Below are 23,261 nucleotides of genomic sequence, written 5' to 3'. Positions count from 1 at the left end.
ATCAAGCAAAGACATACTTGTGCCTTGTAATCCAGTTAGATAAGTGATAAGAATTGATTTTAATTTTTTTATTCAATTCAAAATTAAAAAAACTGTTGTGTTACCAAAGTGAGTTTCTACATACTCATGTAAAGTTTGGTGCACTGGTTTCATAGGCAGAACTTGGAATTAAGCACAGAGATACAGCTGTGTGTTTGTAGTTGGAAGGCACAGCTCACGCACTTTCCATTTTCTGAAGTTTGCATCTCCAGCACTTTGTGAAAATAATCTTTGGTATTTCTTTTCTTAGTAATTAAATCTTGAACTTTTATCTTTTGAAAAGAAAGAACCAAAGCAACCTAGTATAGAGTAAGTAACTTTAATAGCTACTTAGATCATTTCCCTTTGAGTACTTAATTGGTTTCAACCTAGATATATCTATCTCAAATAGCAGAGCAACTCTGATAAATATTTCATTGCTTAATTCCCATGTCTCTAGACAGACTAATTAGAGATAAATAGATTTTTCTCATGACAAAACAGATCAAATTGACTCTCTCCTAAGAATATCAAGTGTTTAGTAGTAACATAACATTAGTAGTGGACATATGAAGCCTTTTAACGAAGATATAAAATATTTTAATTGAAGTAATAATATAGGTTCAGTAAATATCAGTGTGCTTCCTAGGTATGCTCTGTAGCACAGTTTACACTTTGCTACTTTTTGTGCTCAGAAGTTTCCTGTGTAAATTATTATTGCATTTTTTGTAACTGTTTCAGCCCATTCAGTATTTATCAATAATCGAAAATCAGTTTGAGGAATTAATCACAAAGAATTTTGGAATCTGAAGTATGCTCGGTCATTCCTAAAAATATTTTAACTTATGGTTAAACTTTTTCATTTTTGTGGGTTTGGGTTTTTTTTTCTTTTTGGGAGAGGAATTTTTTTGTTAATTAAACTTTTTATATTGAGTTTGGGATATTGAGTTCAGTGGACGAACAAGGCCAAACCATTTGACATAACTGTTCTTCAATAAGCGAAAGTATTAATGCCATGTCTGATAACCCCTAGCCCTGTGTGAGTGGATGTGAAGTCACTGAAGAACAGGAAATTGACTGTTGCTAAGAACTGCCCATACATTTGTGCATCTTTAAGCTGATAATTCAGTTGGAATGTATTTTATCTGCTTTGGCAATTTTGTTTTTAATATTTGCTTTTATTTTTTTTTTTAGTATCGAGCAACTACTCTGCCTGCATTCAAGTACTATGTGACTTGTGCCTGTCTCATATTCTTCTGCATTTTTGTTGTACAGATTCTCGTATTGCCAAAGTAAGTGATATTTAATGTGTACTTGTTCCTATGTATATTTTCTCATTAGTGTAAAAAAAGAAATATAAGTTAAAAAAATTGGAATTGTTAGTTTGCATATGTCAGTTCATGGAAATTAAATTGAACAGAAAAGACTGGGGATTTCAGCCAATTTTCAAAGTTAGGCTTCTTTCTAATTTTAAACACTGTTGATAGTGTGATGCCAAACATTAGTAAAATTTCTTCATTCCTTTTAGTTTCTCTCATTACATTTAAAAATAAGTGTGACAGTTGGGCATTAGAGTGAGACAAAATGGATTACAGACTTGGCACTGTGATAAATCACTGTATTTAACTTATGACTATGATAATACTGCTATACAGAGTATGAAAACAGAGCATTAATAACCATAATGGCTACATTTATAAAATTAATTTTGGAATATTAAAATCCATTTCTGGAATAAATCTTTTTATCTGAATTTATGCATTATAAGATAATTTATATTTGTACTTTTTGTCAAAAGGCTGAAAAGTGGAAGACAATTCCAATATAGGATGTTTTATTAGATTTCTTAAAAATTTTGTGGCTGATTGTTTACAAAGTGAAAAGTTGGTTTTGTTTTATAGCAATTCTTTCTAAAGCAAACAACTTCATATTCCCTGTCATATAGTAATTCTTAACTCATAGTCCTTTCTCCTGTAGAGTACTTTCAAGATTATTATTTATAACCACAGTTGTGTGATTGGTCTTGTTCTGTAGTATTTACTCACATTTTAGTTCAAAGCTAGAAGGAAGTGCTAGGGAATTATAAATTGACTTTCTATAGTGCAGACTTATAACAAGTATAAAGTTTTATGGACTTCTATTCAGATGTTACAGCAGCAGTTTCCCTGCAAATTTCTCAAATGGAGGCACAAAGCAAGGGACACTCTTCCAAGAATTCAGCAGTATCCTGTACCTGTTTGAGTGTGACTTTGGGCATTATTAAAAATAGGAAATTAAGACACAGAAAATTTTATTTTACAAGCTCATACTGTATTTTGATAAGTAAAATAATTAGTTCAAAACTCATGTTTTGCCACATCCCAAAAGCCAAAGGTGGATCTAACTGCTCCCAGCCAGCAGTATGATTTTTTTGTTTTTATTTTAGTAATAAAAATTAATCTAGATTTATCATCTCTCTTACATGTGGTCAGGCGTTCATTTTGCTCTATCCTTACTATGTTGCTTAAACTAATTCTTTATTTCATTAAAATCGATCAGAATATCAGTGAAATCTAGGGAGCTGTATTCAGCTAAGGAAAATATCCTCCAACTTGCTGTTATTTCTGATATTTCTAACATCAGAGCAAAAGACACTTATAAATGCTTTGTCATTTTCATTACCAAAATGTTGTGTCTTATGATCGTTTTATAGGCCTGCATATCAAGTTGTAAAAGCAAAAGTGTAAAATCAGGTATTACCAACACTAATTGTATTCAGCTTCAGGTGATCTGTGGATTATTTTAATAGATGCAAAAATGGAACCCAGAAAGGCAAGGTATTATATAGTCACCTGCATCTTTTCTAGAAAATTAGGAGCATTGCAAGTTGAAAACAACAACAACAAAAGCTGAAAAACCACCAATGTATGTAGTCATCACAAATGCAACTTAAATTGAACATACTCTGATGCTGCAAATGTTATTTCCTTCTAAAATTCGATCTACCCTTTTTGTTTTCTTCCAAAAGTTCTCCAGGATTTTTAAATGGTGTTCTAATGAAGACAGGAAGATGGACTAAATCTGTCAATGGGTTTTATTGATTTAGGATTCCATTAACCTGGTTTTGCAATAGTGTAATATCATTGATTTCTGTGCAGGCACACAGTCTGCTACTTAAAAGTAGATTTGGAGATATTTGATGATGGATAACATCCAGCAAGTTGCAAGTATTAAGTAATTCTGTGCAGGCACACAGTCTGCTACTTAAAAGTAGATTTGGAGATATTTGATGATGGATAACATCCAGCAAGTTGCAAGTATTAAGTAATATTTTCAAGATCACCAGACATTTTTTTCAAGGCTGGAAAAATTTATTAATGTCTTAATTTTCTTGGGGTTAGTAAAGTGATGTGCTGTTTTAATAATAAGCTTTACACAAAGTGATAATTATAAATTTAATCAAGAAAACAATATCTTGGGGTGAAATATATGATGAGGAGTAGGTCTTCGTTGACATTAAATGAAAGAAAAATCTTTATCATTACATTTCCTTGGAACAGGCCTGTGGTAGCTCTCTAGAATTCTTGGCTTACCAAGTGAGAGAAGTATGCCTATTAATTCACAGCAACCCTACACTCTATTTAAGCAAACAGAATTTCTACTAGTATGGAATTGGTAGTGTTGGTTGTTTGAAATACAGACTGGTGAATTGATCAAAGTATATTTCTGTTGAACAGGAGGTATTTCTTGTAGTATTCAAGTAAGAGATTGTATTTAGGCTACATTTAAGATTCTTCCCAAATCTTCACTCTGAGGCCAAAAAACTGTGTCCTTTGTTCCTGAGTCATGCCAAACTAACAGTCATGGTCAGGAGGCCTTCATATTGCATTTTTGATCAGGCACAACTGAATTTCTTCATAGGAGAGGGAGTACTCAGAAAGTTTGTCCGAAAGCAGGCACGGAAGATATAAGATGGTATAAGTGAAAGGAAAGCATTATTACTAACTCTTTTTCTGCTGTATTAAAACAAACAAACACCAACAATTCAAGTGGAATTATAAAACTGAACTGATACTGTTTTAACGTTGAAACTGCCACAGAGTCTCCATAGATATTGAATCTTTTGATGGCTTAGTGAAAGTATCAATGCCTTTAAGAAATAAATAGCTACTATTACATACCAAAAAAGTCTGAATTCAGTATTGGCTTGTATAATTGTCAGTTGCAGTGGCTTCATTTGATTTTATCACCTCAAGAGAATTTGCAGTCCTGTTGTTCAGAACGTGGATAACAATTATCTACAAGCTATGGAAATGCTCTGCATTAAAGGATATGTGCTAAAAGTCACATATTTTCCTGAAAGTTACAAAATTGTAGGAAAGAAACACATTCTTTTCTGCATTTTTCAATATCTTTCTGCATTTTTCAATATCTTTCTGCATTTTTCAATATCTTTCTGCATTTTTCAATATCTTTCTGCATTTTTCAATATCTTTCTGCATTTTTCAATATCTTCCTGCATTTTTCAATATCTTCCTGCATTTTTCAATATCTTCCTGCATTTTTCAATATCTTCCTGCATTTTTCAATATCTTCCTGCATTTTTCAATATCTTCCTGCATTTTTCAATATCTTCCTGCATTTTTCAATATCTTCCTGCATTTTTCAATATCTTCCTGCATTTTTCAATATCTTCCTGCATTTTTCAATATCTTTCTGCATTTTTCAATATCTTTCTGCATTTTTCAATATCTTTATCTTCACCAATAAATTTCTGGTTTTCAGTTAAATAGTTACTGAGATATACATAAACATAATTTTTTTCCAATCTTGTACCACGGATAAAAATGAATTGTCCAAAGCAGGTATTTCCTAATGAAACCAGAAAAATGCAAGTTTAGCAAAGATCATACATTATTTTGACATGGAACTACCTGGAGCTTGAAAAGTTCTCATATTGTTGCCTCACTTTTAAACTGTCTCTCTGTAGCTGATGGTCAAGGGTTATCCTGTTTGGGTTTCTGGTGGGGGACTGTAGCAGAGAGCAGAATGAGGCCATTCCTTGAAGCATAGAAGTGGCAGGTAAAAACTTACCTGGCTTAGGCAATTTCAGGAGCTCCTCTGACTAAATATTTTGCCCAAATATGTCAATGCAAGCATTTGTCAACTCTACAAAACAAAAATAAGGTTAGTTTACTGTAAAGAATTGTACTGATTTTGTAATGTTTAAGTGACAAAAAAGAAATCATATTATGGCTTTCCTATGGTCATTGCCTCAAATGAGACTTGTTTATGGTGACACTTAATTTTTAGCATTTTGCTTCTCTTCATAGCATTTTCAGCCCGCTTCTTTCCTTCTAGGAGCAGCATGAAACTGTTTTGTCTTAGCTTAAGTGAAACAGAAGTCTTGCTGTTCCCAGAAAAGAACAGGGTGTGGGGAGCAAAAATACTATAGGGGTTTTGCTCTGTTTTCACCACTCAAATCTGGATTCTAAGATACCACTTTTTATTACCTTCAGTCTTTTTCTCTTTGTCCTGTTCACCTTGCTGTGTAATTCTTGTACTCCCTCAATAACATCATTGATTATGTGAAGCTGCTACAAAGACCTTTTGTTCTTGCCTGTTGCCCGGGAGATTAAGTACTCTTTGCATAAGCTCTCTTTATGCCATGTTAATTTTATTTCCTTTGCTCTCCCGTTTCTCAAACATCTTCATTTCTTCTGCTAAAAAGATGCACTCCAAACTTGACTGATAAGGCTATTCTTGTGTTGAGCCATTTTTTAAGATGTGGAGGCCCATTTCTTCTATTCTTCATGTCAAAGAAAGAATAGTTATATTTTGAAATGTAGGAAAGGTTCTTTGAATGTTAATTAAGGACATATAAGATTGGAAGTGTTTATGCATATGTAAAAAATAAACCTGTTTCTTTCCTAACTGGTTCCGTTTTTAGTTTCCTAGTTGTTTTTTTTTTCTCTTTTCTTTCATCTCTTCTGGTGCTTATGAGATTTTTCATTTCCTGAGAGTAGAATACTAGTTTTAATACTCTGATGTACTGCTTACTGTCTCAGTCTCAATGAGAAAATCTTGGAGAACATGTATTCATAAACAATAGTGATATTCAAATGACTTTTAAAAGAAATATTATTTCATTATTATTAATATATGTTATGAATTCCCAGTTGTTTGTTTTTCATCAGCTGTGCTGATGCAGGCCAAAATCTGATGATTAATACTTAATATGTAACAAGTTCTCTGAATGTTTGGAAGGGAAGCTCATCAATTACTCTCCAAAAATGCTTTTAATGACATCAGATTGGTTGGTGATGTTAATGCTTTTTTGTTCTTTTCTGAAAATATTTTGTATAACACTATTTTTAAAACAGATCAAAATGTTTCTTAATATTTCTGGCATATAATGTCTGATAAGGTAAGATGTTTGCTGAGGCTCAAAGGAGCTGAGAAATATTTTTTAATTCTGTAAAAGTGTCAAATCTGGGGTTAAACCTGAAAGCAGGTACTCAGGTGAGGGACTTCATGAGTGCATCTAGGCCCCATGCCTAAACAAGATCTGTTACAGAGCTTCTGGTCTTCTCTTGGCATTCATTAAACATAATTAGGTTCCACTGGATCTTTCCCTAGGCAGATGTGCTGAGAAGCTCTTACATGGTGCCTGGTGGAGCAATTATGCTCTGCTGTGGTATTGCTATAGAGAGATTTCCACATTTGCAGAACAAATGAATGAAGGAATGAATGAAGGAGTGCACAGATTGTTACTGAATCCCTGTTTACTGAGTATCCAGGGATGCTGCTTTGGCTAGACCTTCCTATTTATAACACACAAGAAAAGGATGAATGGTAGCACTGAGTAAGGGTGATCAGCATCACAGCTTCTCCTGCAAGACACTGAAAATGAACATCACTGACCTGTGCAGTTTTCTGCCTTTTAGGGGTGAATGTACACCACCAGCAAGTTTATTTTGTATGTCTATTAGGCTCTATTATTATTATAAAATCAATGACAAAAAACTAGAGCAGTTAGGATCGTCTTTAATGCAGGCTTCCTAAAGTTAAAACAAAACAAGGCATTGCTTCTCCTAATGTACTCTGTTGTTATACATGTGGAAGTTATTAGCTTCTCATGTTAATAACTTTGCAAGTAAGAGGTAATTTAATTCAAGCATTCCTGAATTGAGAAAATGGCAATACAGAAATGCCAAAATGGGGAAATGCCTGCCATTAGGGTGAGGGTTTGAATTGGTTTTCCATGGTATTGGTGTTTGGAACCTGCAGCTTGCACATAGTACTTTTTCATATCATCAGTATTATAGACAAAGAAATGTCAAGTTACAAATGTATAACCAAGAAATTAATACCTGTTTTCCTTTCCTCTAGAACATCTATTCTTGGAATTTCATTTGGAGCTGCATTTCTCTTTCTTTCCTTCATTTTGTTTATCTGTTTTGCTGGACAGCTTTTGGTAGGTATTCAAGGAAATCTAATGCATTAGTTAATGGTTTCTTTGAAATAACATGTTCTGATTCTGCCAAGTCACTCTGCCTTTGCAGAGTACCAGTTAAAGGAAGAAAGAATTGCATGCTCAGGCTTCTGTGGACATTGTTTTGTCCATGTTGGTTTTCTGTAAAATGTCCTGATTTATCTGAAAAACAGAAAATGCCAATGCAGTAATTGTCTGTATTGAGACTAATATTCTTTTTCTCATATGAAACTGGATCATCTGAGAGGTTTTCATTATTGTTTGATAGATTGCCTTTTTAAAATTTTTTTTGCTATTGTGCTTACAGGAGGTGACTCATCTTATGATTGCTTTAATTTGCAGGACTGTGTATTTGTTTAAGTATTGTATAAGACCATTTTCTGACTTTAAAGAATATTTCACCATAACAATTTAATTTGAAATATAAAAATGTTTTAGTAAATTTCCAGTTTTGTCACTGAGTGCTCCAGGTGTTTTATAAAACCTACAAGTGTATGTAATATTAAGCTGAATTTAAGAATTTAATTCACTATTTGAGCAAACCATTTTGCCTTTCAGCATGTCTCTCCTTTCAGTTCTCAAATAGATCCAACATAGAACTCCATTTATAAGGATAAGGAGTTTCAGGATTTGTAACAAAGTGAATGCAATCTGCATATGGCATCCCCACTTCTTCTCTGTCTTTGCAAAAGTTCACATAGAGAAAACTGGAAGATCTTTATAAAAAAGCACATTGAAAAGACAATTACTTCAGTATGCAGTAAAACTGTATGACAAGGTAGTTAAAGAAAAAAACAGAGGAAGCAGGTTTTTATAATTTGTCTCTCTTATGAGGCTTGTAATTAACCAGGGCATTTTTTAAAATAAAATATAATTAATATACATTTCAGTTACCTTTCCATTAAGTTAGGGACGCTGCCACTGCTCAGGAATTAATCTGAAATATAGTGCAACGATATTCTTAAATATTTTTAATCATTAGAGTGAGGTCTTAGAGGTATTGCTATTACTTAACCGCAAAAATTAGTTCTCATGTAATACTTGACTTCTGTTTGTTATTGACAGTAAACTGAGAGTAAAATGATGAAGTTAGAGTACTACTCTTGAATAAGCAAATTTTAAAAAAATCTTTCAAGGAAAAGCCAGCCTTTTCCTGTAGGAAAAAGAGGTGCTAATGAAATCAAGAAGTGCTGGCAAATACATTCTCCTGAGGCTTTTATTCATAGTATTACTTAGGAGAAATACAAATACGTTTTTCTACATTTAAAGGGATGGCTAAGAAATATCCCAAGTCAGAGTTGTAGATTTGTGCCATTTGAGTTATATCTTACACCTATTTTCAATGCCTTTTTGCCCACATCACATAAGTATTGTAAACACTGTAAATAGAAATGGAGACCTATCATTTCATTTCTGATGACTTGCCAGTTGTCATATTCTAACATAACCAACTTGAAGAGGAGTTATTTATGTCCATGTCTTTGTGAGTTCAGCTGCTCTAATACAGAAACTATGCTGCTAAGAAGATTTTAGAAAGTTATGACCATAGTTGATGCAGTGTTGTCTTTTTTCGTGTGCATGGATGTAGTTCTTAAGGTGAAAAGAACCTAGGTCTTCTCCACAAGGTGGGAAACAGCTAACAGAACAAGCAATAGGTTTGCCATTCCCTTGTTCTCTCCCTAAGATTTCTTCCTTTGTGTCAAAATCCAAGCATTGTTTTGCAGCTTTAACCACAGCGACACCCTATGTTATATTTTGGTAGCATATTTATTGCACTATCTGACCCATTACTGTAAATGGTTTTGTTTTAAAAGAAAAAGTCTAAAATTTCAAAGAAACGAATAGTGATATCTGAATTTTCACGCAACAGTGCAACTGTTACAGTAATCAGGCTTTATCATCCTAAGGCTGAATAGGTTTGGGTTTGTTTGGGGTTTTTCACTCCTCTTTTTCTAAAGAAGTACATTTTGGATTCCCTTGTAGAAAGCATGTAGTAAATGTAGACTTGCTTGTGTGTACATGCCCTTGCACACAATTACAGAGTTTAAAATCACCAAATATCTCTCAGCTAAAAATGCACCAAAAAACCTGAGAATGTTTTGTGCCTGTCTGATCCTGAGAGATGAAATGGGGTGAGTTAACTACCAGGCACTCAGCCAGCTGCTCACTCACTCTGCCTCGCTCAGAAGGATGGGGTAGGACAATACAATAAGAAAGCTCATGGCTTGAGGTAAGGCAGGGAGATCACTGACCAGTTATTTTCAGAGAAAATGAAGACTGAACTTGGGGATAATTGCTGACATTTATTGCCAATTAGGATAGATTGGTGTTGTAAGAAACAAAACCAAACATTAAAGCCACACCATTACACCTCCCTTTCCCAAATTTACCTTCACTCCTCTTCTCCAGAGTCCTCTACCTTCTGTCAGCCAGTACAAGTAGGGGAGAGTGGTTGGTGAATAGACATTCCTCTCTGCTGCTCCTTCCTTTTCCAATTCCGCCCTACTCAATTTTAAGGACTCCATAGGCTGCAGTTCCTTCAGGAACATCAGCTGCTCCAGCACAGGTCTTCCATGAGCTGCAGTATGGTCATCTGCTCCAGCATGGAGGGGCTGCTCCTCCAGCCTTGGGGTTTCCTCTTCTGTTTCTCCTTTTGTGTTTCCTCCTCCTCCCTCTGCCCAGCATTTTGGGCTTACTCTTGCTCTGTCTGGTGTTCCCAAGGAGCCCAGCCAGGGTCAGGCCTCACCAACAACCTGAGCTCCAGAACTGCAGTAGCAGTCAAATGTTTACAGGATTCTTACAAGATTTAGAGTGGGACCTGAAATGCCAGTAGAGACAGCAAAATCTAAGTTCAGTTTAGGACACTTGGATATCACTGTGTTATATGTGCTTGTCTTAGTACTTTTGACACTCTGCATTCTCAGTCTTCACCTATTCCAAATGGCTGTAACCACCACAGAGTAAGTCCCCCAAAAACCAACACTGAACAATTTTCTCTGTTTTATTTTCATTTCATTGGCAAAACAAAAAAACTCAATCCAGACTGTAATGCTAAAATTACTAGCTTTTATGGAATTTAATTGCAATATTGTAAGAATAGATTTATGCTCACTGTTTCACTCTGAGTTTATTAATTGATTCTGCTGTTCAGCAGCACTGCAGCATGGCCCAGCTCAGTCTGGGGTGAAGTGATAATTCAGCCATTAGAGAAGAATAGGAATCTTTCCATCAAATGATGCAGCACCGTAGCAGCACAAATAAGGAGGTTACAGACTTCCAGAGCCTGTCTTTGTGGCATCCCCTGCTGGTCTTGGGCAAACAGGCCAAGGGCAGGGATAGCTGACAGTTCTCACGGAAACAGTCATTTGCCCATAGGCATTAAACCTTGCTCAATCCTAGCTAAAATGGCATATATCCTGAAACTTGAAAGGAATTTATACCATCTATATTCTAATTATTTTTTGTGCCTATTAATTTTTTAATATGTTTTGGTTTTTTTTCATAGTCACAGTATTCAGAGATACTCAATCTTAAAGAGTGTGAGTATTTTTTGTTATAAAGATAATTCTTATCTTATTTTTTCATATTTTAAATGTAGGCCTTTCTTTTTAATTAATTTTGAATATTTTCTTTGATTTTTCCTTGAAGAGTTTCTTTCCCAGATAGAGGGATAGAGGACGGTGATTGTCCTTTAGCTCATTTTTTTTCTGTGTCCCTTTATCTTCTTGAAGTACAGATGAGTTCATAGAATGCATGAGAAATGCCTCAGACCTGGTAAGTGTTAGATGTGTTTTACCTCCCGCTGTGAATGCAAGGAAGCAATCATCTGGTACCTAAATGATACCTTGGAAAATGTAATGCATTCAGTGGGAAAAAACCACACTAAGCATGCAGCAGAAAGATCTTTGAAGTAGCTGAGGTAGCTGACCAAAGAAGTATTAATCTCAAGCAGATGTTATTTATGCGTTGTTCTTTATGCACTGTCTCAAAAATCTGCTTGCATTACCTGGGACATACTTGCACTTAATTGATGTGACATTGTCTTTGTGCCAGTAACATTTTATTATTATGAATTTTTTTTTGCATATATTTATACCTTGCAAACTTGACTACTTAACAGAGAAGATAGAATTAATGTCGTCTCATTTGGACATGTTTATAGTCTCTCTTAGATGCCCAATTGAATAATGGAATTAGAAGAACACACTACCAACAGAATAGACAGCAGAAAATAATTGGCTTCACAGTCGAGAAAGATGGTCTGATTTGAGGTTACTGAAGTCTCTGACAAAGGGCAGCCAGTACATGAGCCCTATTCCTGCTAGAAGAGGGCACGTAATTTACACCACATCACTGCATACAGAGTGTTCTTTACCTTTTTTCCGCAGGGGTTTGTATTTCATTCTAAAGTAATTGGCATTGGTACTTAGGTAGCGTCATAACTAAAGCGTACACATAAGATATTTAAAAGCTCTGTAAGGAGAGGAATGTTAGCACCAGCACTACTTGGAAATTATTTTCAATCTGGAATTTTACCTTTGAAATAAGTGTCTTTTAATGCAGATATAGATGAAAGATGTAGGCCCTTTCATTTCTTCAATAGTAAGGCTTTGCCTGTAAATGAAGATTAAAACAGGGATGTTTAGGCAAGGAAAACCTAAAGAGGCACTTTGGCACCTACAACAGGGTCCATGAAGGAGGCTCATCAATCCTAAAAGTCATTCTGATGAGTCTCTAGCAGAGGCACTACAACAGCAAATTCATCACCACTTAGTTAAGTACCATGTTCAGACTTCAGGAATTGTTCTAAGTGTACTGATGCCATTAACAAAAATCCTTCTCACTCAGCCTCCTGAGTTACATGTTTACAACATTAGTTACATGATTGAAGCCAGCTGAAGAATTTCCTAACTTGGTGAAAGCCACATTCTTTATGTCTAATTTGCCAAAAATTCTCTTTTAATAATTCTTTAAATCTAACAATGCTGCCCTTTAGTGTTTTTTGCCCATGATGAGATTGTAAGTTAATTTCAAATACCCAACTGTGCTTCCAAGTGTAAAAACAATTTTTCCTATCATTATTAAAAAGGCAGGAAAACAGAAAGCATCCAGATTGTTTTTAGTGGTCTGTACATGTATTACCTGAGAGCTGATACCTGTGATGTGCTAATACTGGAATATAGGCTCAGATCAGAGCTCCTGTTGTGTGAGACAGATTTTGGATGGTACAATCTCACTTGGAGGTCAAGACTTGGCCAATGTAGAATGCAGCATTTGGAAATCCTTCCTCTAATTCAGTGCCCTGAGCATTGTTCTTAAAATGTCATTCAGGTTTGATTCTTCTCAAAACTAGTGGCCCTTAAATATTTCCTGAGAAAAATTAAAACCTTGATGGGAGGGACTGAGAACATCTTAAAGTAGCAGATAACACAGTGATTGTATGTTTTCTTGAGTGAGGAAAGCAGCACAGGAAGTGCCAGGACTGAACTCTGACTGCCTAAAGGCATATTTGTATTTACTGTTAGATAGTCACTGTTGTTAGAATGTATCTATTATTAATTACCCATTATTAACAGACATTTAGAATAGAGACGTGACAAGGTAAAGGCTTTGTCAAGCCTCTATGGTGGGGAAATGATGCCTTAAGTTTTCATATTTTTCAGATTCTGCACTGCCCTAGTGTGTGACTCTGAACTTTATATAGCCTGTTACCAAATTCTCTCCACAGTTTAGTTAGACAAAACAATCCTTTTCCACCCCGAGAGCCAAGGACTTAGTCACAGCTTGGGGCACAAAAAGTGTAAACAATGGCAAATTGAGGAGAGCAAATTGGGAAGATGGGACTTCATAACTTGAAGCTGTAATTGGATAATTAACCCCAGTATGTCAATGGACCAAAACTTATAAACCGATCATCCATCTCGGGTCCATCTTGGGAAGAGCTGTGGCCAGGCTCTTGTACTGCCCAAGGTGTATCCTTTGAAGGCCTTTAAATAAATACCTACTTTATTCCTTCTTAACTCTGTCCAGCCTCTGTTCCAGGTCAGCCTGGAATACTGACGTGTTTTTTCCTTTGAATGACGCAGCTGAAGTGAACCATATGGCCATTTTAACATGACCTATTGTAAAGGATAATTAACACTGTTAATTATGTGGTGGAATTAAAAATGTAATGCTGACTTTAGTTTTTGCTGTTATTTCTTTATTCAGGATTCTAGTTTTTGTCCAGTCACTTGCATGAGGTAGAAGTTGAGTAGACTTTTCACCTGGATGCATTTTGTATGATTCAAAATTTCTGGCTTAGACTTACAGATACCACCATGAAATTAAAAATTTTGGTGTTACAGTACTTGTTTTAGAAGTACTTTGGTCCTTTTTGTCAACATTAGGAGCATTAATAAGCACGTAAAGTAAAAGCTTGTGTCTGTATAGCAAAATCCCCCTTCTCCAAGCTTAGGTGAATGTAATTTCTGTCAGCAAGTTCTTGGGGTTTGAACTTTGGTGTCTTCTTCAACTCTGAGAGAAAACAAGCATGTAAAAAATCTGAATTTTGTTTCTCTTGATTGCATTCTTTGAAGCATCGATATTGGTAAAATATAGAGTTGTGTTTGAATGCAAAATGAAAAGAACAACAATAGAACTATAGAAAATCTGATTCACTGGCTTTCTGTAAATAAGAAGTTTTCAGTGAAGATGTTCCAACCTCAACTGGCATCTGAAGGAGAAGTGTGACAGCTCTTGAAACACTGTCTTTCATCTACAACATAGCTGTCACAATTAGTTCTCGCACCAGTTCCTTGATCCCACTCCGAAAGACAGCATTCATCTTATTAAATGCTGAAGTAGGGTTTTGTGTGTGGAAAGACAACACAGGATACATTTTTAATGTCCTGAAGATTCAAAATAAGTTATTACTCATTATCATGCTGTGCTGTCATGTCAGATTTAACATGTTCAGATGAAAAGGTAATACATTAGTCACCTCTCATACTACAAATACCTATTATTTCTAGTCAGAAAATGATAAACACTGAACCATATTCTGCAAGCTCCACTTAGAATAAACATTGTGATACTCTCTAATGCTGCTGAGATCTGATGTTTTATCCTCCTTGCATGCTTTCAACAACTGATTCTTTCTTTAATCTCATTCTCCATTTTATTCAGAAAATTGCAAAGGAGACATAACACAATAAAAGTGTATGATGGAATCAGCAAAATAAACCTGCCTAAGTCTGCTTTTAAGAGTGGTTTTAATGATTAATCTCACCCCTCCAGTTCTGCTTCCAGGGATTTCCCAGATTTTCAGCAGTACTGAACTGCTGCAGTAGTACTACATATGGGCTGGATCTGGACTGCTCAAGAGTGAAATGAAGTTCAGCAAATCTGTTATTCACACAGAATTATTAATATTCAACAGTGTATTTTTTAATGTTTTCCAAGGAATATCTACTCAATGGCTTAAAAATTTTTAGGGTTTTGTCACAAGTTTTCCTTTCAGGACTCTCACTGGCTTAACAAATAAGGTGGGAAGGGCAGATGTGCCAAATAAACAGGGGTCTTCCCCCTCCAGAACTCAGAGCTGTGCATTAACAGACGGGTAAGAAATACATCACTCTGTTGTGCTTCTGTTTGACAAGTGGAAAAAACTACCTAGAACTTAATTTTTAAAGTTGCACTCTTAACATAACTCACATTGTTCTTCTGGCTAGGGCCATCAGTGTCTTGTAATTTTAGGAAGAGCAATGGAAATAATCCCTCTTATTGATTAATCACATTGTCTGAATGATATATTGTTTCCTGAAATTTCTGTTGTTTTCCAGGCCTGTTCTAACTGATAAAGTTCCTTTTTTTTTTGCCTTAATGATATCAGAAAAAAATTATTTGAAGAAGTGTAGAGATTCAGCCCAATAAGTTCCTCCTTGCTGAAATATATTAGCAGGGTCAGATGATATTGTTCAAAAATCTTGTAAGCAAAGAAAAATTGGAATTATTGCAAGGCATTTTAGTACAGAAGCTACATAAACCTGTACCTGTTTTCCAGACACTTTGAAAACAAAGGGAGTTCTCAGCAATACATGCTGTTCTCAGCATGGGCATTGCTAAGTAGTCTCAGCAATTCTATACTATAATTTTTTTCAATTATTACTTTCAGATACAAAGAAAGTTCAAATTTAACAATTGGAAGCACTGATGTTAAAGTAGAAAAGTTTGAAAAGTCACCATCAATTGATGCTGACATTCTTGTACTTAGATACTGGAGTTCAGCAGAGATTTTTTTCTGTGTGAAAGTTAGTTTTATCCTCAGAATTAAGATAACAAAAACCATTAAGATAACACAAATTGTTTATGTGAGTAGAGAAAACTCAATTGACATTGTGTAGCGCTACTAAAACACAACACTAAAACACTTTTTTTTCCAACATGGTTTTACATTTTTTACTGAGACATAATTTTTAAAGTTTTGAAATTGAAAGTAAGGGCTGCTAGAACTTGTTGGGCCCAGTGGAGGTCAGGAGCTGGGAAGTGCTCCTTCCCAACCCACTGAAGCAAAATTTGATGGAATTCAATCCCAGGGAGGGGATCCTCCTGTCCCACTCCCACTGAAGTCTGACGTGCAACCTGTAGTGAGGCTGGGCACGTGTTCCCAATAGGAAAATGGGCATACACTATACACAGAGGAGCAATCACAGAGACCCACGGACAGAACAGCTCTCCTACAGCACCCATGTAAACATGATCTACACTGATGGTCTAGTTCCTTCTTTCTGGAGAATCAGGTCTGATGGGACATACACCTCCTGACTGCCATGATCCACAGGCACACTTTCACTCGTGGGTCTGGCATGTGGAGTTTTAGTCAATACAATATCCATACCCAGGCTCTGTCCCCTTTGCAAAGTGACTAGCTCAACCCTTGGGTCTTTCCAAATTCAGATCTCCTGCTTGCCAGCCAGTTCTGTTTGAATTTTCTTTGTGGTTGCACACACACTCCCCCACACACCCTGTGGGTCTCCTCGGGGACTAGTCTGAGACAGCTCAGCTCCTGACACCCTCAGCTGTACACCTACGTGATCTCTCTCCAGTGGCACCATCCCGTGCCCCTTGCCATCTAGTCCAGCATGAAGTTTGCTGCTATTCACACGCATGCAGGCTCAGAATAAGGACTGCACTTACACCTACACATGAGGATGGTTAGAGACAGAGTTCAGTAACAATATGCAATAGACTCATTTAGAAAAGTGTTCACCTGCATCCATTTTCTTTCATCCCTTCTTGTCACCATCTACCTATATTTGTACATATCTGATCCAGGTTTATGCTTTTCTTTCCTCTCCTGTGTCCCATCCCCTAAATGCCATGTAAGTTTTCCACATACCCACAATGCCTTTAAGATATACCATCAGGTTTTACACAATTCCAAATTTCTGCCCACTAGCAAAATTAACTATCCTGTGCTAGCCTGGTAGCCTTTTAGGCAGGAATCACCCTGGAAAGGAAGATTTTTTCCAGGGCATCCTGGAAAGGAAGATTTTTCATTGAAGGTTCTTGGTAGGTTTCCCATCAAAAATCATGACTGCAGCAACCTCTTTCCATCATCTTACAAGCAGCAAATTCAGTGGCTTCTGTTTATGATGTTACTCATCAACTGTCATTGCCCTTTTGATAATCACCATTTGTGTTTGATTTGATTAGCCTCTCATCAGGTAGTATAAACCCTGTAAAATTCATAATACAGTTTATTTTGTTTAGACCATATAATTTATTTCTATCATTCGCTTACTTTCTTGGAATTTCTAATCCTAAAGGCTTTCTTTGAATGGTCTGTAATGTAATGTAATTCAGAAAGAACACAGTGTACAGCTTCATATATATATATATATATATATATTTATATATATATATATATAAAACTTCTTAGCTATTTTATATTCCTAGTGCTTTTTCAGTGTACTTGTCTAGTTTTCTGTGTCTAATGCAATTTAAGCTTATCCAGCTGCTTTTAAATTTCCAAGAAAATCACAGAACAACGTAAGTTAAGTTGTAGTAAAGCTCCAGGTGAGCTATAATAAAGGTAAAGAGTAATTGGGGCACGATTTCATGACTGTTTTAATTTGCCATAAATCCATGCTCCCTGACTAATTGGGTTTTAGGCAGACTAGACAGATAACTGAATGATTCATTTTCACTCAGATCCATTCCCTGCATCCATCGGGACACCTCCCTTCTGTAGCAACAGCAGCAATCAATACTTTGTGCTTTTTACTATATTGAAGTGGGACGGATGACAAACTTTTTTGTAAAATCTATGTGTAGTTTCAAATTATCTTGAAATTTGCTATGTACTTAGGACTGAAGAACAAGGTTGGAGAGTCAAAAAGGCTTTTGAGCAGGAAATTTTTGTTCAGAAATGCAGATCTTTTGAGTTTATGTTTCTGGGTGGGTTTTTAGTAAGGGAGAAGAGTAATGTTTATATAAACTGATATGTTTATATAAACATATGTTTATATAAACTGCCTGATATTTTCCCTATTTTTTGTCCCTCCTTAAGATTCCAGTGATTGTTTTGACCTTCCTGGAACTGAATTCAGAATCTGTCCAATTCAGTATGCAAAACTCCCTGTCATAAATGGAAACAATATGTGAAAAAGCTCTGCATATACAGTGAATTTGTCCAAATAATGTATAATTAGGAGCAAAGTATTTACGTGCAGAATGATAAAGATTGTCATGCAAAATACACCCCACATGTAGGGTAGTGGTATAATTTAGCATGATGTGCCATAGCTATTGAACCTGAACAAATAGATCAGTGCTGTAAAATAAGTCCTATGTTTGGTAGTTTTTCGTGCTTGAGTTCCCATTTTTGAGACTTCCTGAGCTTGTATCTCTGCTGATGGCTGGGGCAAGGGTGAAAACAATATGTAAAGCCATCTCAGATGATATTAAGTAAATAGAAAACACACGTTGAAAAAACCAATTAATTTTGTGGGATTGTCATGTTCCTTAAATTTTCTTTGCCTTTTTTACAGGAGTTTGCATGAAACTGAATTTGACATTTGGAAAGGGCACAAGATGCTTCTAGGCAACCTTATCTCCTCATTGCTAAAGTTTTGGGAAAATTAATGTTTATTGGATGTGTCACAAATCGTTGTTTATTCTTTGTGAGCTGCTTGTGCCTCTAGGCACTATGCATGTATGAATGGAGACTTTGCAATGTCTTCTTAGAAACAGATGAAATGAGTCAGAGTTTTTTATTGTTAATTTTTCTCATTATACAAGAAAATTTTTCTATTCACTAAATATTTTTTGTCAAATTTTACATCCAGTTTTTTATGAAATGCTTATTTGCCTTCTGGATAGTTTTAGGGAAGGTTGTTTTACTTTGCTGAGTTATTTTCCATTTAAAATAATTATCAAATAAGACTCCAAAAAGATGAAAGAAAAACCTGAAAGCTTTCCTGTTTTGTGGGCTGCCAGGGATACATCTAGCCTTTATTCTGTGTCAAAGACTTTGCAGAGTCATTATTTACATTTTGAAGTTTCTAGAGGCTACTAAACATGACTCTTTCAATTCAGTCAAGCCAGGTCAGTTCATTTTCAAGGTTTTGATGCTGTTAAAGGTAATGACACTGCTGTCAGCTCTGTATTTTGCTATTATTAGTAGTATGTATTGAATATTTAGTAAGGTATTTGCAAATTATAATTATTTAATGGAAGTGATAATATGGCAGATATTTTAAATAAAGTTTTCTTTGTGTTCATGTTTAATCATGATCTGTCATTCTCGAGAGACTATAATAATTAAATACTTCTGTGCAATGCTGTAAGATTATTACTGCCCTCAGTCTTAAGATATCTTAATTCTACCCTTGTTTATTCTAATTAAATATACTAAAGATATTTTTTTTTCCTCTTTTCCAAACTGTTTGCACTTAGCAATGTAGCAAGAAAGCATCAGCTTCATTGTTGTGGATCCTGAAATCATCTGGAATAATTGCAAACCGTCCTTGGCCAAGGATCACTCTGACATTGACAACCACTGCTATAATATTAACCATGGCTGTATTCAACATGGTAAGGGAAAAAGGGGTATTTTTTCCTCTTTTTTTGTCCACTTAAGATTTGTTGTTGTTGTTGTTATTCAGTATTTGTTTAGATGTTAAATTTATGGCCTGTTGCTATGCCAGGAACCTGCGTGGTAATTGCCAGAGACAGAAATATAAAGCAGAGCAAAAGAAAACATACTGTGTAATTGAGACCTCTTCAAACCGGATGCTCAACAAGAGCTCAGACCCTGGCTAAATTTGTTAAAGAAAAATATTATTTATAATGAACAGAAAACAATTAAATCTCAGGTTTGAATTGTGCAAGTCCCTTAGTCATCTGTGCATCGCTTAGAAAAGCAGCATTGCTGAGACAATCAAGTATCTCCTCACAGGATTTGTGGAAGACTTTGTGTGAAACAAACCAAGCTTTTTCAGTTTTGTGATGCTTCTCTGCTGACCCCAAAATTATCATAATGTATACATTATTGGTTTCACATGCTTGATTTTTTTAAATAAGAAAAAATTCAAAGTTACATCAAAACTTCAAAAGTACTGAGCTACAAATTCATTAGGGCTTAGGTTTGCTTAAGTGACTTCAACCTGTGCTTTTCTCTCCTAACAGAGAAAATTTATGTAATTTTATTATTCCTTTGCAACTATAGAGTAAATTATAGAGTAAATCTGTAAGCAATTATAGAGTAAATCTGTCATTAGTTTGCCTAAAGCATGAATCTTAATGATCTCATTTAGTCTGAAATGTCTGTTGTCTAACGGGATGAGCAGTACACGGGATCAAAAGTCTTCCTTTGTTTTGCCCTGTTGGCTAAGGTGGATTCTGTTTGTAAACCTGTGAAAGTGTTCAGTTCAGTTCTGCATCTGCAAAGTGGGAACTCTGACATTTATTCAGGCAATATTTTCATCACAACATCAATGCATAAACATTCATGTTTCAAGCGAGTGAGGTTCAGTGCTTTTGAAATTGCAACCCTAATGCTTGCTTGAGTTGCCGGTACTTTTGTTACTTAGGATTTATAAAGGACTTAGAGATTGATAATGCCTACACTGTTTTATTTTGTTTTCCCATACTTCAGGGGACCCTTAATCAATCATTTGTTACACTAAGTACTAAACTTGTCCAAATGATGTACTGTGGGCTTTTAAATGTGAACACTTGAAATAGTTGGTAGAATATTCTCTCCGTTTTATTGTTAAATTTTTCTAGTCTTGTTAATGTTGGTTTTCTGGTCTTTCTTTTTCCTGCTTTGTTTGAAGGAGAGGAGAGAAACACAAAACCAATTCTATCTCCAAACTCTAAAATTCACCTAAGTGAATTTAGTGTGTAAGGGTGGGAGAGGTGAAACTCAAAGAAGCAGTGGCTGAAAATAATGTAAAACTGAATATAAATTGACTTTTCATCAGTGAAAGCAGTTAGCAATGGAAACAATTATTCTGAAAAGCTGTTGATTGTCCATTAGCTGAAAACTCTTTTTGAATTATAACCTTTAGCCATGCAAAAGTTATACAACAGCAAAAACCTCAGAGATTTAGTAACTTGTAAAATGAAGATCAGGCTAGATTTTCTCTTTTTTTAAACTCTTTCAATGTATTAGAAGAAAATAAAGAACCTACTTGGGTTTAAATTATACACTGATTTAGGATTCATGCATATGATTATTTATTGAGTAAAAAAATGTAAAAGGAGATATAGTCAGCAACTGTTTTTTGCTTGGACTAAAGTTCTACTAGTGCTTACAGCCCACTTCAAACTTGGCCTCCAAGCAGTAAAAGACATTCTAGCAAAAAAAAGGAGTTGTTCTGTACATAATTTTTTGAAAAAGGTTTTAATTTTATTGGCTCATGTCCAGTTTTATGTGGACTGAATGTTACAGTAATACCTAATAGACTGTATTTTAAAGTCTTAGTGCCTTATAAGCAATGTTACAAAGTTACAAGTAATCATGTTCCATGATATTCATGAGATGGTAATTTTAACTACAATTCCCACCTTGAAATTAAACCTTAGTAGTTTGACTAGCAAAAATGACTTTAAATGTGATTGTGAATTTTGCATTAGCAAATTGTGGGAGAGACTCTGAAGTATCATTATTATATCTCCAAGCAGCATGTACTTAATAGCAGAGTCCGTTAACTGCATTTACTTCCATGAGCCATTTCAGTAGCAAAAGGCAAAATGTAGCCATTAAGATTTAATGGAGATAAAGAGTGTCTAACCATGCCACACCTAATAATTCATCATTAAGAGCAAAATGCCAAGTAAAACTCAGTCTTCATGGTCAAGGGAGACTGGAGAAGAGTGGGGGTGCAATTTTATTTGGAATTAGCTGTTTCAGCTCATGTCTAAATCTCTTGTTCAGGTTTGAGACGTGTGTAGTCCTGATCAGCAAAGGGAAGTTAAAAATCAGCTAATGTCACATAAATATCAAATAGTTCTGAGCTGAAGGGAGGGGATAAGCATTAGATCTGGTGCTAGATAGACAGTATGACATCTATCAGTTGCTGAGGAAAGCTGTTTTTGTCAAGCTGATCTGCTTTAAACTGATCAGGAGAAAGAATCCTGCATGGAGCAATACAGGAGGCCCAGAGAGACAGTAGGACTGCATGATTGTGAAGGGTTACTACTTGAAAACTGAATGAATGACTGCAGGCGGTACCTCAAATGATTGTGCCTTATCATCCTCTGGGATTCATTAGATCTTAAGGAATAGTGCATGATAAAAGAGTCCTGCGACAGCTCTTGGTTTCAGTGACTTCTGCATCAAATGCATGACTGGTTCTTGGCACAAGCAACAAGATCTCAGGCTTGTACTGTCCCACAAAGTCTTAATTATTCTAACTGTCAGCTTTAACATTCAGGATCATAGAATCATTGAATATTTTGGGTTGAAAAGAATCAAAAGAATCTTAAAAAGTCATGTAGTTCACTCCCCCCCCTCGCTCACCATGTGCGGGGACATCTTGAACTGAATCCAATTGCTCAGTCGTCTCTAACCTGACTTTGAGTGTTTCCAGGAACAGGACATCCAGCACCTCCCTGAGAAACCTGTTCTAGTGCCTTACCATCCTCATCATATGTTTCCCTATGTCTGAATCTACCCTGTTTGAGTTTAAAACCATTACCCCTTGTCCTGTCACAACAGACCCTGCTACAAAGTTTGCCCCAATCTTTCTTAGGCCCTTCAGGTACTGGAAGGTCTCCCTGGAGAATTCTCTGGGCTGAACAACCCCAGAACTCTCAGCCTATCTTCAAAAAAGAAGTGTTCCAGCCCTCTGATAATCTTTGTGGCCCTTCTCTAGATATTACTTGCTTTCCTATCTTTACATCCAGTGAATGCCAACAACTGGACTGTTTCCTCTCAAAGAACACATGTTTAGGAATGTGAATACTGAGAGAGGTTTGAGTATTTTTGTTCCATTGGTTATTGTACATCTGAGCCCAAACTGCCTTAAATGACACAAGTATTAGCCCCCTCTAAGTCATGAATGATCCTGTGTTCAAATAATGACAAATAATTAATCAAACCTGCTTTCATTCTCATAGTGGAAAGTTGGTTTCTTTAACAGATCTTCCTTTTAGTGTAGCTGACTCTGTTGGTGAACTTGTATTTTTAATTGTTAAGCTCTTTGGCACATACACTCTAATTATACATCCCACAGTGCCTGGCACATTGAAGACAGTTTTGGATGGTGCCTAATGCACG

At 35.6% G+C, this 23,261-nt stretch overlaps 1 protein-coding gene across 2 annotated transcripts in view; it reads left to right on the top strand.

The window, feature by feature from the left end:
• Positions 1-23,261, top strand: part of ADCY2 (adenylate cyclase 2) — a 205,924-nt gene that overhangs the window by 150,575 nt on the left and 32,088 nt on the right. For both annotated transcript variants that reach the window (XM_058825658.1, XM_058825649.1), the window contains exons 14-16: positions 1,213-1,310; positions 7,390-7,474; positions 19,433-19,570. In XM_058825658.1, coding sequence (XP_058681641.1) covers positions 1,213-1,310; positions 7,390-7,474; positions 19,433-19,570 — 321 coding nt within the window. The remainder of the gene's footprint in view (positions 1-1,212; positions 1,311-7,389; positions 7,475-19,432; positions 19,571-23,261) is intronic.

This window comes from Ammospiza caudacuta, chromosome 1 (assembly GCF_027887145.1).
Source record: "Ammospiza caudacuta isolate bAmmCau1 chromosome 1, bAmmCau1.pri, whole genome shotgun sequence".
Lineage (NCBI taxonomy): Eukaryota > Metazoa > Chordata > Aves > Passeriformes > Passerellidae > Ammospiza > Ammospiza caudacuta.
Note: the sequence above shows the minus strand (reverse complement) of the source record. Positions and strands in the feature narration are given on the sequence as shown.